This window comes from Sapajus apella, unplaced genomic scaffold (genome assembly GCF_009761245.1).
Source record: "Sapajus apella isolate SASKATOON/1434 unplaced genomic scaffold, GSC_monkey_1.0 scaffold10, whole genome shotgun sequence".
NCBI classification, from domain to species: Eukaryota; Metazoa; Chordata; class Mammalia; order Primates; family Cebidae; genus Sapajus; species Sapajus apella.
Genome location: NW_022436950.1, coordinates 18,185,674 through 18,203,333, shown reverse-complemented (window position 1 = coordinate 18,203,333; position 17,660 = coordinate 18,185,674). Strand labels below are relative to the sequence as shown.

At 39.1% G+C, this 17,660-nt stretch overlaps 1 protein-coding gene across 2 annotated transcripts in view; it reads right to left on the bottom strand.

Annotated features, from left to right (window-relative positions):
- Positions 1-17,660, bottom strand: part of EPHA4 (EPH receptor A4) — a 157,330-nt gene that overhangs the window by 9,667 nt on the left and 130,003 nt on the right. For both annotated transcript variants that reach the window (XM_032278047.1, XM_032278048.1), the window contains exons 9-15: positions 17,206-17,264; positions 14,807-14,920; positions 14,145-14,330; positions 8,849-8,910; positions 8,184-8,393; positions 5,945-6,094; positions 2,213-2,406 (exon numbers count right to left, since the gene is read on the bottom strand). In XM_032278047.1, the coding sequence (XP_032133938.1) occupies positions 2,213-2,406; positions 5,945-6,094; positions 8,184-8,393; positions 8,849-8,910; positions 14,145-14,330; positions 14,807-14,920; positions 17,206-17,264 (975 nt within the window). The remainder of the gene's footprint in view (positions 1-2,212; positions 2,407-5,944; positions 6,095-8,183; positions 8,394-8,848; positions 8,911-14,144; positions 14,331-14,806; positions 14,921-17,205; positions 17,265-17,660) is intronic.

Sequence of the window (17,660 nt, the reverse complement as noted above, 5' to 3'; positions counted from 1 at the left end):
CTTATAAAAACAAAATTAAGTCGATATAATGCCTTAATTAATTTCTACAAAGCAGAATTAATCCAATTCCATTTAAAAATTTTTCATTTTTATCTAAATTGACTTGAATTATTTCTTTTTTATATAAATATTTTGACAAACATTTGTTTTATCAATCAGTTTTGTGTTCACATAATACTTTGCCATTGTAATCTTTCTTTTGTGTTCATTATTTCAATTAAGTTTGATTTTCTGAGTAAAATTCTGTAAATGTTGACAGCAAAAATAATCAAGGTTAATTTTTCTCTTAATTTTGAGTCAATAACAAATGTTACCGCATAGAATTTTGGATATTCAATTGAGTGTAGATGTATAGCAATATTTGTTATTAGACAAAAGCCAATAGTTTGCATTCACTTTTGACTTTAAGCCAAAAGCATTAATGAGGAAAGTGTAGGCTCTGAGCACTGACAAGGTCAAAATGACCTTACAATGAAAATATCTTCACTTGATGTCAATTAATTCTAAGGGTTGTTCTTAAGCTTGTTCTGGAAGTCTTTGGGCTCTTGGTGGTACACTGACATTAGCCTAATTTTGTGCTGAGTCACATACCATGTTATACACCTCTCATTATCAGCAAACCATAATAAGCTTCAAGGCTATTTAAGTACCTTCAGTGAAAAGAATTTAGACCTGATAATAGTGTACTAATACCTCAACTTGTTCTGTACTTTGGGGCAAAGCAGATGCTATGTAGTAATAGTGGCTGAATGACTTGTGCTAACTGAAAAAGCACCAAACACCGAAAAACTGGCCTTGAGTGGACCCTCAGACAAAATACACAGGCTCTGGTGCTACAGATCTAAAAGGTGGAAGAGGTTTTACCTTGAAATCAAAGAAGTCAGCTAGATCTGGAAAGGAGGCCTTATAGTCATCTATTTCACCCTCTTGCAGAACAGAAGAACAAGAAATAGCCCCACAATAATAGAAGGCTTTTTTTTTTTTTAAGGTTCACATAGTGACCAAGTGGCAGGGGTGAAATGTTAATTCACCCCTTTTCAGTGTTATTTGAAAAGAGCTAGACCATTGAGCTTTTTGTATAGTGGCCAATGACAGGGATTTGAAAACCTGGAGGAGAATATAGGTTATCTCTACTATCTAGTCCACAGTTCTGTTTTTTTCACGTAATGTGTATTCCTTCTCTCTAGGATCTCTAGGCAAAGTTTTCAGGAGAAAGATGGGAGGAGAACATCGTAAGGCCTGCAAAGACTGGAAGGGCTTGAATACTGTGGGGCAAATGTCCTGTTTTTAACAGGGGATCATGATGAAACAGAGGCCTGTGAGGAGCTCAGACTTGGAGATGAGTGGGTGTCTCACCTCTTGCAGGCCTGAGTCACCTGGTCTATTATGCCTGTATTCTAAAATAAGTTAACTGATAAAGATGGTCTACAACCTTTCAGATGAGACTACTGATATGTAGGTACCCTGAATCTTATTCCAATAAAGTCCATTCTCCATATAGAAAGTTCTTACTGAACTTACAGGACGTTCAGTATCTTTATGTTCTTTAGAGACTGATGTACTTCTTCATTTTGCTCATTCCAAGAAAATAACTACCTCTTTCAGGTGGTTCAACTGTTTTGGTCTTTAAAATCCTTCCCAAACATTCATCTGCATGCTTTGTAACTTGATCATTTTCTATCTTGGCCCTGTTTCCTCCTATACTCTGAAAGACTCAGAAAAGGAAAACCAGAAGAACTGAAACCTAATGAATCGCTTTCTTACGATTACTTTATAAGTCAACTTAAAACTGCAGTGCTTAAATATCTGTCTTCTAACGTTTATTTCTTACTATTCCAATGTTCCTGCCCCATTTCAAACTATAGCAGCTACTGATCTGAACGTCTTCTAAAAGTACATTTCATCCCTCTTCCTAAATTTCAGGTCTAGAATCCTAAAATAGGTACTTCAGTTATTTCTTTGCTATTATTATTTATTACTATTATTTAAATGTTTTCCTTATAACTATTTGATGCCTGACGGGTATTAGACTAATTCAAAATGCTGAACAGAACTACCTTAAATACTCTACTAATTGAGAAAGAAGCCACCCAGGTTGCAGAGAGACCTGAAGTGGCCTCTGATGAAAAGACAGGAATTTAAGTGAGTCACCACTTGCCTGCCTCCTCTAATGTGTTTTTTCATACATCACTATTAAGTAAGCATGGCTGACCTGGAGCTCTCTGTCCCCGTCCTCTTCAAGCTGTTGGGGTTGCGGATGAGTTTGTCCAACATGTTGACAATCTGCCCAAATTTAGGCCTGTCGCTTCTCTCCTTCTGCCAGCAGTCTAGCATCAGCTGGTGGAGTGCAATGGGGCAGTCCATTGGAGGGGGTAACCGATAGCCTTCCTCAATGGCTTTAATCACCTATGGAAGACAACAAGATGGTACGTTATGCTGCCAGGCAAGCTGCTGTTCCAGGTTCACCCTTCTGACTGGCATGTTTCTTGTACATGAAGCTGCCAGCAAGCTTGAGTCTGGGAACAGCTCCAGCTGCTTCACATAAGCCAAAGCTGGACCTGAGTATCGCTGGCAACAGGAGACGGAAGCCAGCTGTTGCTATGAGGTGTACTCTAAAGGGAAGACGCATCTATGTTCCAAAGTGGCTAGAGCCCCATCAGATCAGCAACATGGTATCAGTTTTGGTGATGGCCCTCAGAGATCACATGGCCCTGCCTCCCGCCCCCAGTCCCCTGCCTCCTTTCGTTCTACTATTCGGCATCAGCACACCTAAACACTCTTAGCAAAAGAGACTCTGACTTAGTAGTGCTAAAGACTTCCCTTGGGAAGCAATTAATAGCTGTCTCCAAAATGGAATTTTCTTTGCATCCTTCTAAGCCCCTGTCCTCTTACATAGACAGCTAGTAGGTCAACACCAGAGCCCAAGTCCAGATGCCCAGCCATTTTTTTCTTTTGGATTACTCTACCCTTAGACACCAATTCTGCATTTCATTCCTGGGCTCAGTTGGCTGTTAGTCAACCCTGTTAAAGGTGCTGGTATGTAGATTTTTTTTAAAAAAAGTAAAAAACGATTTAAAAAATTTCTTCTTTGGGGGCATTTACATTTTAAAGGAGACCATCTCACATCTAAGGAAGGAAGTTATCATGGTAGATGATAATTGTCTCATTGCCCATGACCATCCAGAGTGGTCTCCTTGCCTAGTAAGTCATACATAACTCATTCAGCAGTCTCTTTGCTAATTCTAATTTTCCTACTCTGTCTTCACAGGCATTACATTATTTTCTTATAGACTTTTCTCTGACATCCTCCCCCACTTGGGGGTATAAATTTCAATAAAGTGATATGATAGGACATGCCAAATTTATAGAGGGGGATCACTTCACAGTTTTTTGGCTACTCTGAGATTCTGGAGGCGATTTTGTTTTGGAGTCTAAAAGTTTTATTTGCTTTTAAATCACTCCATTTATTTTTCTTTCTATCAAAATGATAGCTGCCAGGGAAATAACCAGTGGTTGAGCCATCCCAGTGACCCCATTGGATTCATCCTGTGATGGTTCTATTGACTGCTTAGAAATTAGCCTTCAACAGAAAAGAGTCTGTTGGGTCCAGTGTCTATGGATTAGTATGACTGTGGGCTTTTTAACAAGCACACCGTTTCAGTTTAACAAATCATCTTGTGATTTATTAAACCCTCTGATCCTTTTTCTCCTATGCATTTGGCCATCATCATGTATCAGTGTTACCTACTTTTCTTTGTAAAGTAGACTTCTCTATGCCGTCCTACTAAACCTTATTCTATTTGTTTCTAGCAATTACACTAGGTCAGTTTCATCACCTGGGTTTCTTTTATCTTTCCAGGTGCATGGTGTTGACTCTAGACTTGAGAACATTTGCACTAATTGAGGAAAATGAAAGCAATGCTGGGCTCATGCCAGGGGAACATAAATTGTTATAACCCCTTAGACTGATTAATACTCTTTTATAAGCCCCCGATCCACTGCCAGCTTGGAAGATGGCTCATAGGTTAGCAAAGCATCTTTTCTCAGTTTATTGCTAAATATTTTGGGGAGCAGAAGATTAAACCAAACAAAAAGCTTGCTAAGTTTGACATATTTTGAACAGTTACTTTCACTCCATTTAACATAATATGCCAAATTAATTCTACGCATCAAAGTAATTCTCCAGATACATTTCCTGTTGATTCCTGTTCTACATAGAATCCAACACAGGGGCAAACAATAGGTCAATATTATTTGTGAAAGAGAAATGGCTTCAGATGCCTTTTCATGGTTAAAGCCAGAGAACTGAAAGTTCAAAACAATAGAATTGTATTATATATATAGAAACTGCCAAAATTACAGATGTGAACACATTTAGGATGGAAAATCTGACATCCTTAGATACTCTGCTCTTGTACATTTGGCCATGAGTTTCAATGGAAGAAAAAGAAAGCTTAAGTATCAAATAATTACGGTAAATACATTTACTATTTGCTCATTTAGGCTTTTTGTCTTTGTCCCTCTGAGAGTCTCTAATCTGAATCCAAACGTGGCTACAAGAAGGTACTAGAAGCTGTCTGCATAGCATAATCACATAAACAATAGATTACATGCTATTCACCTCCATAGTCTTTTTCCAGCCTGTAATTATCTATCACTTAGGCTAGCTGCTTTCTTTCCATCTGCTATGAATCTTCCATTATTAATTCACAGATGATACAGTGTGAACAATTTCATTCCCCTTAATCTGGCTGATCAGCATAGAGAATTCTTTTTGCCCCACCAGATATGGAATGCATCATTTTCTCTGTTGCTCCAAACATTCTTTAATGGATAAGGCGACCTGAATCCTATTTCTTAAGTGCACCTGGTTCCTTAACTGTCAAGGCAGGGCAACTTCCTGGTGTTTCAGGAGGACAAGGCAGATGGATAGGTCACATTCCACCACAGAAAGAATTTCTGAAACGAAGTTTCCAAAATATAATTCTAACTGATAGTCTGAAGACCTTTCATTTGTAAGCACTCTGATAATGGTCTACCACATATATAAAAAATTAGGAAAGTTCAAAAAGTGTAGGTGGCCATTTAATTTTGATATGATTTCCAGTCTTTCCAGAACGAACATATACTTTTCCAGAATTGGCTAAAACATGTTCTAGGAAGACCCTTGATCTAGGACTTTCTCTTACCTTTTTTTTTCTTTTACTATCTTTCTCACTGGAGATGTTTGTAATTAAATTCTATTACTCTGGATTCTTATTAGTGTCATTATTGAATCCTTTTCTGAAATTACAGGCATCGTGGATACTCCCTTACAAAGTAGTCCAGATGGTACATTTAAAGGATGTGCATAATTTACCAAGGGTCATTGAGTGAAGCTTTATTTTAGAGTCCTCAAGGGGCAAGCTCTAATTACAACGCTGCCAGTTTTAAAATATTCACTAGTTTTCTTTCAATAAACCTTTCATGTCCATTTTCTCCTATGTGAAATTTATTTTTTTCATAATCTTTGTATTATGAAAACTTTAAGCTTCTTAAAATTCAAAGTTTAATTTTGTTTCACTATGAATTAAAATTATGAAAATTTAAAAATTTCATTATTTTAAAATTAGGAAATCTTTAAACTCTTTATAATTCAAAGTTTAATTTGGTTTCACTATAATTTTAAAGTTCACCAAGTAAAAATACTATCCCATATTGTTTATCTATGAATCTATGTGTGTTTGTCTCTATCTCCCATACTGTACCATGTAGCCATTTAATTCTTGTCCTTGAAATCAACAGTCGTTGGTTATAATGTTGAACTACCTTGCTAGATATATCTGTATTAAGAAATTTGAGTTTAATGTATCATTTCAAACCCCCTGCTCACTCCATCATACAGTAATGCAGAACTTTCTGAATCTCATTGTGAAAAGATAGATTGCAGAACATAGAGACTTACATCTTGATTGGACATATCCCAATAGGGCCTCTCTCCGTACGACATCACTTCCCACATAACGATTCCGTAGCTCCATACATCACTGGCTGATGTGAATTTACGATAGGCAATTGCTTCTGGCGCAGTCCACCGGATAGGAATCTTGCCACCCTGTGAACATTCGAGCCATAAGTTATTCCTTAAGTACATCGCTGATGTGCCATTTTAGATCTGAATGTAGTTCCTGCCAGCCAAGCAGGACAACAGCGTTCTTGAGACAGCTCTCAAAACAGTAAGACACTTGTTCGTTTTAACTCAAGTCTTCCAGGTTAAGACAGTTCTCCTCATATGTTTTCTTTGCTCACAGGGAAGTGACTATGTAATCTAATGATGTTTTTAAAGCCTACCTATGATCTGAGCTCTGCTTAAGGCAATATTCTAGAAAAAAAGAAATCTCAGGTTTTACAAAATATATGTTATCCACGGGATATCAGTGGATATGTATCTGACATTTGTCTGATTTCTTGTTGGATTCTCTCACCCAGGAGCACAAAGGAAGGCAATGCTTAATGTTGCTTCAGGACTCATGAATGAAGGAATTCAAATGCGAACGCTTCTATCCATCACACAAGTCTACCTCCCCTTATACAGCATGAGAAACATGCCAAATAGCTGGGAGATGATAGCTGAACAGGCATTTAGAGAAAGCCAAATAATACCAAATACTAGAGCTATTACCGACTTCAATGGAGTAAGGGTAGGATTTTAGTTGCTATTAAATTTAAAAGAAACTTGTAAAATGGTAAAGCAACTGAATATTACCCTGGAAAAGTTTTAAAATGCCCTTTTTTTTCTTGCCTCAAATATCTTGTTTATGCTTAGGTATAAGATGTTTTCAGTCAAGTTTTCAGTGTCCTAGAGTTCGCCCTGGGAAAATTAATTCAAGGCAAATTCAGACCTTTGAGGTATTCCCAGGGCCATCATTTAAAAACGTTCTTTGCTTTATTAGGAAGGGCTACTAAACAGGACAGTAAATTGTACTGGAAATTGCTCTGATACATTGCAGTAGACTCTGAAAACCCAGGGTATTGCATTCATCCTTGTTACATACAGAAGGACACTTGTGCTGCATTCCCTGCTGCTTAAATATTTGGCTAAGGTTTTATCTATGTAAATGTATCATTCTAGAAGTCTCCTTTAACTTTTCTTTCTCCAACTACTGGGAACAAATAAAAGATCTTCAACATTCACAAAGATGTATTCTTTTCTAAATGAATGGACTTGGAATTCAAAAAAAGACAGGCATAAGGTTCAAAACTGGAGCCAAAGAAATAGAATACTCCCCGCTCCCCAACCAAACAATAACAAAAACCCTCCATTGCTTGGGATTGCAGATGCAAAACGAGGAGTTTTAGTTAAAGGGGGAAAATGGCTGGTAACCGTCAGCTTTGTGTTGATTTTAACAGTGTCAGTGTTAATGGCCAATAACTGTTTTATGATTCTGTGTTTATTCCATTAGTATTTTATATTCAGATAGTCAAGCTAAGATAGCACAGCCATTAACTGTGTACTTAAAACTCTTAACTGTGTCCTAATCCCCGCTTATCTACCAGTGGTAAAATGAAGGCCATTAGATACTAGAAAACCTTGCATGATATAAATGTTTTATAAATCCTGTATATCTGTTCTGAGATTTGTAGCCAACCAACCAGAAACATTGCTTTGTCTCATTTGGAATAAGGATTTTTTAAAAGAATAGATAAAAGGCAAATACAAAATCTAAAACCAAAAAGAAAAAAAAGGGAGAAAGAGGCAGGAAGATAGGCAGGCAAGTACAAAGGCAAAAATGAAATAAATAAGCAAAGCTACCATTTGATTTTCTTAGTAATTGATCATTTGTTGTGTTAAACTGATCCTTAATGCTTGCTTCTCAGTTCGCTTTTTATTTAAGACACCATCTTATTGTTCATTAGCACTTTGCCCCCCCACTCAAAAAAAAAAAAAAAAAAAAACCATAGAGGGAAAGATAATTCCTTTTAGTTTGTGGCTGTTAATACGGTCATACATCTAGAGTCAGCTTCAAAATCCCTCTTTTCTTGGAAATATGGTTTAAAAATGAATGCAGGAATATGAAGAGGCTTCAAGGGATGGGAAAACTTAAATTTTTTTAAAAAAAATCACAAAGGGTTTCAATGGCAAAGTGAGAAGAGAGGAACAGTTTCACCCGCGCGAAAGCCCCGATGTCACCAATCTTTCTTACCCTGGTAGTGTAAGCTGCTTCCGGATCATCCTCAAGCACTCGGGACATGCCAAAATCAGACACTTTGCAGACCAAGTTGCTGTTTACCAGGATGTTCCGTGCGGCCAGATCACGATGCACGTAGCTCATATCAGATAAATACTTCATCCCGGACCCGATGCCACGAAGCATGCCCACCAGCTGAATGACTGTAAATCTGCCATCATTTTTCTGCATAGAAAAGGAGCGAGGAACAATCCCATTAGCATTAAGCCAAATTAATTCTCACCAAACATTTATTACTTGGATCTTTTTGGATCTCTGTATCCGGTATGCAATGAAACTTCAATATTATTTTTGGGCCTTTCTGACGAAAGTCGCTAACTGACTAGCAGACTGTACCCTAGGAGCTAGGTTTGCTTCCTGTGATACATGGACATTATCCAACTGTAATGAATCTATGGTTCAAACAGCTCCATATTACAAGAATAAATCAAAAACCACCCTCGTTGTTCATGGATTATTTAATAGTCTTAAAAATCACATCATTCTCCATTTCTCCTCTTCTTTGCCCCATTAAAAAAAAAAAAATCCACGAATACAACCAAACAGAATGAATGCAAGGACTCTGTTAGGAGTTTTCAAAATGGCAACATTCTTGGGTTTAATATAAATTAGTCACATACCCTGAGGAATGCATCCAAGGAACCATTCTCCATGTACTCTGTAATGATCATTACTGGTTTACCTAGAGTTTTCAGAAAGAAAAACACAAACCTTTGATGAGCACTGCAGTTAATGAGATAAAAATGGGCTGCGCACAATTTTACTGCCAAGACACCTGTCTTGTGTGATCTAATTTAATTAAAACAAGCCAAGCTTATGCCTCAGCTGTGGGGCGCTAGGAATGAAATATTAAAAGGACGAGTAGGTTTAAATTCCATCTGGATGGTTAACCCTTTGGGTGGCTTGTTGACAAGGTCTTTAACTAAAGTGGTCTCTGGTATCCAGGGAGCACATGAATGGATAATTGCTCTCTCAAGCAAAAGGGGAAAATGATAAATGGGAAGGCTTGTTTCAATGCAAAAATAATCTTTAGGATAATTAATGTATTTTGTCCCCAGAAGAGCCACTTGTAAGAAGCTATGGAAGTCAATAGGCAGATAAACTTCTTTTCTTTATTTAGAGAAACCCACCTTTCAGGGAGAAGTAGCTATGCTGCAATACTTCTTTACCCAGACACTTTTTTTTTTTGAGACAGAGTATCACTCTGTTGCCCAGGCTGGAGTGCAGTGGCTCTTGGATCTCAGCTCACTGCAACTTCCACCTCCAGGGTTTAAGCGATTCTCCCGCCTCAGTCTCCTGAGTAGCTGGGATTACAGGCACCTGCCACTATGCCCAGCTAATTTTTTGTATTTTTAGTAGAGACGGGGTTTCACCATGTTGGCCAGGTTGGTCTCGGACTCCTGACCTCATGATTCACCCCCCTCAGCCTCCCAAAGTGTTGGGATTACAGGTGTGAGCCACCGTGCCCAGCCTCAGACACATCTTAAAACCAAGCCTGCATGACGTAATCTTCTCTCCGCTGTCTTGCTCAGCTCAGGGGCTCTGTCCTTTCTCTTCACTTTCCCTAGCTAGGAATAGACTTTCTTCACTTTTCCTAGCTATGAATAAACTTGCTTTGGATTGATTCCTTAAACTGCCTACCTCAAAAAACAAACCAAAAAACCCAGAACAGTCACAGGAAAGGTTCAGTAAATGATTTCATGTGAGATAGGAATTTAAATTCAATACCAGAAGATCCTTGTTCCCCCCGCATCCCACCCCCCCTTTTTTTAGCAAAGAAATAAAAATGATTTTAAGCTCTGAGAGGAATGAGTTGAAAACAAGATTTTCATTAAAGTCCACTCTCTGAGGACTTTGGGACATAAGAACCAATCTTTATTTTCTTGATCACCAGCAATGGGCTCAAGGTCTGAAATTCCTTCTTTCTAAAGGGTATATTGTTGGGGGGTGAAGGGTTGGAATCTTTAGGCTTTTTTTTTTTTTTTTTCCTAAGGATAAAACAGGTCCTTAAAATATTCTCGTGGAAGAAAATAAAATATCAGTTTGATACATCAAAAATATTCCCACTGGCCAGGCATGGTGGCTCATGCCTATAATTCCAGCACTTTGGGAGGCCGAGGTAGGGGGATCACTTGCGGTCAGGAGTTTGAGACCAGCCTGGTCAACATGGTGAAACCCTGTCTCTATTAAAAAATACAAAAATTAGCCAGGTGCAGTGGCAAACGCCTGTAGTCCCGGCTGCTTGGGAGGCTGAGGCAGAAGAATTGCTTAAACCTGGGAGGAGGAGGTTGTAGTGACCCAAAATCGTATCAGTGCACTCCAGCCTGGGCAACAAGAGTGAAACTGCATCTCAAAGAAAATAAAAAATAAAATAGTACCATGGACATTTTATTTTCAAGTGAGGAAAGAAGGCTGGCAGAAAAAGTAGGAATCTTGGTGCAGACCAAAGGATGTGTAAAACCATTTCTATGTCTTTTCCTTTTGCCAACAGGGGTGATGCCTGCACATACTCTATCAATATAAATAGGAAATGCTTAGTTATCAGGTTCTTTTATCCTGTGTGACCATGGTCTTATACTTAAAAAAAATTATATATATATATATATATATATATATATATATATATATATAATTTATTTAATGAGACAGGGTCTGACTCTGTGGCCCAGGCTAGAGTGCAGTGGTATTAGCTCATTGCAGCCTTGAACTCCTGGGCTCAAGGGATCCTCCTGCCTCAGCCTCCTGAGTAGCTGGGATTACAGGCACCAGCCACCAAGCCCAGCTTGTGACCATAGTCTTCTGACAGAACAAATGTGTCTAAATGAGTGTTAATCAACCTGCCTCCATCAAAAGATACTTTGTCAACTAATGAGAAAGGGCAGCCTCTCATGGCTGTGCACTAACACCTCCTTGCATTTCACCAGATCCCTCCGGAGCTGTGGAGACGACAGGAGAGGATCTAAAAGAGAATTTACAGAGAATTTACGGTCCTCCTGCCAATTAAAAAAGTTACTCAAGTAACTGCTGGTAATGAATTCACACGCTTCCACTCTACCCTTTCACCCTCACACCTCCCTAGTTGGACTCTTGGCACCATCTTCACAATTTTTCCACATTCCTTTTTCTGTTTATTAAAAGTATCCATTTGTCAGAACTTTTATGAGCTCTACAAGAGAAATAAAGATTAATGTCTCCATAAGCAGAGGGGCTTATAAAATAGACTTGGGCTGGGCTCTTGGATGGAGGGGTCTTCTTCCCTGCACCACACAGGGATGCAGTGGGGAGGAAAGGGGTGGGGGAAGGGGATAGCTTCTCCAATAGAAATTTTAAATCATTTTAATTCAGTGACAACTGCATTATGCAAATGCATCCAGTCGTTTATAACAGTTACAGCTGTAATAGCTACGCGTTTCAGAGGCGCAGTGGGACTTTAATACAAAGATCCCCTGTTTCTTCTCTCTTCTGCAGAGGTGCTATGAAAATCACTGTCTGCGACAGGAAAAACACCCTAAGCTGAACAGAGCCTCCTTTTTAGAAAATGGACCTGCAAAAGTATTTAAAGGGAATGTTATCTTTTAATTAAAGTAGTGAAGGGCTCTGGGCGGCCCTGAAGGCCACAGGCAACAGAAAGATATCCTGTCTGTAAAACTAATCTCAAAAAGCAAATAGAGCTATTCTATGCTAATTATAGTCCTCACTTTAGGCAGAAAATTATATATCCTTCCGCCAAGGTTCCTTTTTTTTTTTTTTTAAAGATTCTGAAGAGGGGGAAAGAAGTACCTACTTCTTAAGACATAATAGCATCATTGAACACATAAGAGGTATGTTTTGAAAAAATTTGCTATTGTGCTAACCACTCTAAATATTCTATTTCATCCCCAGAATAACCTTATAAAGCAAATGCTATTTTTGTCTCCATTTTACAGATGAGAAAACCAAAACAGAGAGATTGAACGAGTAGTCCAAGGTCACAAGCTTTAGTAGCAGCAGAGCTTGTATGCACGTTGTTTGTCCCCAGGCCAATGGTTCTCCAAGTGTCCTTCCTGTACCAGCAGCACTGACTGCACCTGTGCTGAGTGCTCTAGAACTGCAAACTTATGGGCCACACCCCACCTGCTGAATCAAACCTCTCAGGAGGAGGCTTGTCCTGACAAGTCTTCCAGAAGATTCTTACTTATGTTTAAGTTTGAGGATCTCTGAACTGAATAATGTATACTTTCGCTCCCATTTTAGTAACCACTTCATTTCTTTTTCGAAAGGATTTTGTACTTTGTGTCCTACTAGCAACCTCCCCCAGGCCTAATGTCTCATTTTTTCTTTTCTTTTTTTTTTAAATACAGACAAGGTCTGCCTCTGTTGCCTGGACTGAAGTGCAGTGGCACTATCATAGCTCACTATGACATGAATAGGAGGCAAGGAAATACTAGGTAGAAGAGGATGGTTCCCCTACAAAGGCCCTACCCTGAAGCCTGGAAACCATGACCGTTTGGCTGCGGACAGCCAAACTCTAGGGGAAGATTATCTTCCCACTCCACCCCCTTTCCAGCTCCCCATCCTACTGACAGCCACCTCCATTACCCAATAAAACCTCCACATTTACCATCCTTCAAGTCATGTGACGTGATTCTTCCTGGACAATGGACAGGAACCCAGATACTAAGAGGGGAGTGTGTAAAAAGCTGTCACCCTGACTCTCCACTGAGCTGGTTAACAGCCACCTGCTGATGACAACTGCTAAAAGAGCATTGTTTGCAACATATACCCTCTAGGGCTCCAGAAGTCACAGGCAACTGCTCACCAAGGCTCCTGCAGGCGCTAACCTGTGTGCTTCCTCTCCAACAAGAAGTCTGAGCTTGGTGGCCAAGCAAAACAAGCCACACCCTGTTGCAAGTTCCATGAGGGGTTCAGGGAACTTTCCCATCTCAACTGCAGCCTCGAACTCCTGGGCTCAAGTGATCCTCCTGCCTTAGGCTCCTAAGTAGCTAGGACTACAGGTATGAACCATTGTACCCAGCATCAGTTTTTCTCTTTAACCTACTTTCCTCCAACTGCTGCACCCTACCGGGATGGCTATATTGTCATTACTCTGTGCACGCTGACTGAAGATGCTTTCCACAGACACCTTGAATCAAAGAAGAAAAGACTTGGCCTTCCAGGAGACATAGCCCCAGGCTTACAAGATCCTTGACTTGTAGTAATTATAGTGTGTATGAGGGATCCTGGAACAGAGCCACCACAACAGGAACTGCCTCAGCTGTACTGTCCATGTGACACTTTATAAGTTGGTCTTAGCCTGCCTTACAGAGGTATTGAGGGTTTGCTTCACAAAATGCATCTGTTGAGCTGTGTTGCATTTTAACTGAAGTGTGGTTCACAGGCTCAGCGAATGCTAATGGACTAAAAAAGGAAAGTTCAACCAGGTGTTACTGTAAATAGGTGTTGAACTGCAACAGTCATAAATCAGGCAGAGCAGACAAGCAAATCCCCCAGTATAATAAAGATTCCCAAGCTTCACTCTCTGCATCTGGAACCGAAGCTTCCAGCACAAGGTGTGGCCAGGTTTTGTTGTGCTTTATAGGAAAAGTACTTAAATTTTATTTTGCTTACCATCTGCTTGTGCCTACCCTATGACAATCAGTTTGGCCTAGCAAATATCTGAAAGATGGCATGGCATACCAAAAATCTGCAATATTAATTTCCCTAAAATCTCACACAAGCTGCCTTGGAGACAGGGTATCAGCTGAAACCATGGACCCATTTAGAGCTGACTACAAGATTAATGACTTGTCCTGCACTGATTTCCTCCTATTAGCAATCAGTGGGTCTGTGCCATCTGTCATTTCCCTGGAAAGAAAATGTGTGTTTAATTCCTCAGTAACTTCTAACTTGGCTTCGTAAGAGGAATGACCCACATACATTTAGTGACGACGCCTTCCAAGTGAATGATGTTCGGATGGTCAAATTGTCCCATGATGCTGGCCTCGCTCAGGAAGTCTCTCCTCTGTTTGTCTGTATAACCAGCTTTCAGAGTCTTGATAGCCACGCAGATCTCTCTCTTGCCAGGTACTTTGAGACGCCCACTGCATACCTCGCCAAATTCACCTTTGGGAGAGAAAAAGAAGTTACCATGGACCAGAAACACATTCAAGATGAAAGAATAATAGCTAACATTCCTTGAGTGCATTTTACATGCCAGGTCCTGTGCTAGTGCTTTACATAGATTATTTCACAAAATCCTCCATGCAACCCTGAAGCAGATATTACTTTTAGTCCCATTTTAGTAGAGAAAACTAATGCTAAATGAAGAAACCTACACCAAATCCATAAGAAACAGAGTGAATCTTTTGAATGCAATCATTCTGATTTCAGATCACATTGTTTTTCTCTAAGAATAAAATCAACATTTGTACTAGAGTTCTTTAGAACACACCATATTTTATATTGGAAAAAAGGAAATTTCATGTATATACACACATATATGCACACAAATACATTTACATAATCCACACACATATTTAACATCCACCAAGAAAACAGACTCATTAGACTCATTAGCAGACAGACCCTCAGACACTTACCAACTCCTATAACTTTTTCAATCTTAATGCAGGATGCGTCAATTTCTTTGGCAAATTCTCGAACTGCTTGGTTGGGATCTTCGTACGTAAAGGGATCCACATAAGTTCTTACACCTAAGTAATAAACGTGATAAGTTGGCTGAAAATACTTTTCAGGAACCACTAATAAACATAGGTAGTCTAGGTCTAAAATTATGAAACATAGGAAAAGTCAAGTTAGCTGTATGGTCTTGACATAGGAAAAATGGTTACATTCTTGCTCTGGTTTTCATTAGTGGGTAAACAAAGAATTGTTAGATACTTAAGAGACTGTAGCTTTACTGACTTCCTGGAATGTCTTCACACTGTAAGGACAAGATTTTTAAAACAACCCATCCCGTGGAGGAAATTTGGATTGTGTTAGCTGAATACTATTGTCCCATGCAGTTGCTCATAGCTCCTTTGCCTTTGTACGAAGTCCTATCCACTACTTTCAGTTATCCTCCCTTAGGGAAGAAAATAGAAGCTTTTTAATTTCAACCAGCTCTTTCCACATGATGTCACATTTTGCCCGATGTCTGGATGAATTTAATGTGACCGACAGTTAACAAAATCAGATTAAATCTAAGTTAAAGTAGACAGTAAGGATAATATCAGCTGGTTGGTTTGAGAATACAGACTGTAGTGGACCTCCACTTCTTTTCTATTTTGGAAAGGAGGTGTCATAAGCAAAGATATTCAAGTTTGCCGGAAAGCTTCAGCTGGAGATAACCATTGCAGCCTAACTGTGAATGGTCTGGACATCAGAAAGTGCAATTCAGCCATAACTCATACTACTCATAAACTAAATTTAGATATGTTGGGAGGCAGCCCAGTGACAGATACCTGGGTCAAGAGACAGAAGTCATTGTAAAAAGCTTTGTCCTGGCATTTGTAGCTCTCCCTCCTGGAGCTGCGGGGGCACTTGGGTACAGAGTAGGCAGGACACCAGTCGGCCCAGTCCCTTTGACTTTTCAAGCCTCATCCTCATATCAGCACCCTCGGTTAGGAATGAGCTCCTTAAACTGGCAATTTCTGGCTACTTCTTTTTAATAGATCAGCTTTTTAAAAAAAAACATACATCCCATGTAAAAATTTTAAAAAATGGTTTTAGGAGGAAATGAGGTGAACAAATGGAAAGCTGTTAGACACTCCATATCCCACATCACTTTATATGCTATAGACAAGAAAATCTGCAAGATGGGTCTTGTTACTGCTAGTCCCTCTCTTTCTTCTTCTTTTTTTTATTTATTTTTTTTAGATGGAGTCTGGCTCTGTCGCCCAGGCTGGAGTGCAGTAGTAGGATCTTGGCTCACTGCAAACTCTGCCTCCCGGGTTCAAGTGATTCTTGTGGCTCAGGCTCCTGAGTACCTGGGATTTTAGGGGATTATAGCCATGCATTAGCATGCCTGGCTAATTTAGGTATTTTTAGTGGAGACAGGGTTTTGTTTTTCTTTTTTCCCCCATTTATTTATTTTATTGCATTTTAGGTTTTGGGGTACATGTGAAGAACAGGAGACAGGGTTTTGCCATGCTGGCCAGACTGTTCTCGAACTCCTGATCTCAAGTGATTCACCCACCATGGCCTCCTAAAAGTGCTGGGATTACAGGCGTGAGTCACCACCGCACCTTGCCAGCCTTTCTTCTATCTTTCTGCACTAATATGTGAGTGACTTGTCATATGTGGCTATCTAAATATAAATCAGCAAAATTAAATTAAACAATCACTTCCTCAATCATATTAGCTACATTTCAAGCATTCAATAGCATGTGTGGCTATTGGCTTACATATTGGACAGGTCAGATACAGAATGTTTTCTCAGAAAGTTCTAGTGTACAGCTCTCCTGGATAGTCACCAACCAATGTCCATTTAAAAGTCTTCTACCTTGCTTAAGTCACTCTAGAGCCACTTCTTTGAATGTCTTCTTTGACCTCTCTGGAACAGCAAAATTAGAATCCGCTAAACATTTACTGACAGTCACTAACTCTCTATCACATATAGCCATTCCCTGGGAAGTAGCAATTACTGTTACATTTCTTATACTTTTCCTCCTCCTCGAATTTTTAGTTTATATGAGAAAAATTACCCATTTAATCTTGCCACCCAGCTACAAGAATGAGCCAGCTAGATGGATACTTTCTCAGGGTATAAGATAAAATAGGCAAAGGGAAAAATGTGAAGAAACTTCTCTACCTCACCCCACATCTTTAATCTCACCATCCAAATTGCCAATTTCACTTTGATACCCAGGAAGTACGTTATTGGGATAATGGATATATTATATAACATTCATAGTCACAGAAATACTATCTCGACATTTCTAAACCAGAAAATTGAGACATGCTCTAAAACTACTATTTGTAAACCAATTTTTTGTACCTTGATTCAAATGTTTCTCTTCATCCGCTTCTTGTTTGGCTTTACTGTATTTACTCCGTCTATTAAAATTTTTTAAAAAGGATAATTATTTTCCTCAAACACACAAGCTTTAACACATGCCATAGACAAATTCTTTGCTACTGTAAGTCAGGCGGGTATGCTATGTACATTTCAGAGGTGACAAAATTGAGACTTATAAGAGATGAAATAACTTGTCATCCGGGTAGTGAGTCATGGTTTTAAGCTCAAGCTGTCAGAGACACCTCTGACCCACAACTTTAAACTCAGGTGTCTTACAATAGATTAAAGCGAATATTTTTTAATATAATTATAATTTCAAATCTCTCAGGAAATTTATCTTATTGAAGATAACTTGATTGGCTATTTTTTCCATTTATATTTATGTACGTGTATATATGTGTGTTTGTATGTATATATACATTCTAAATTAAATT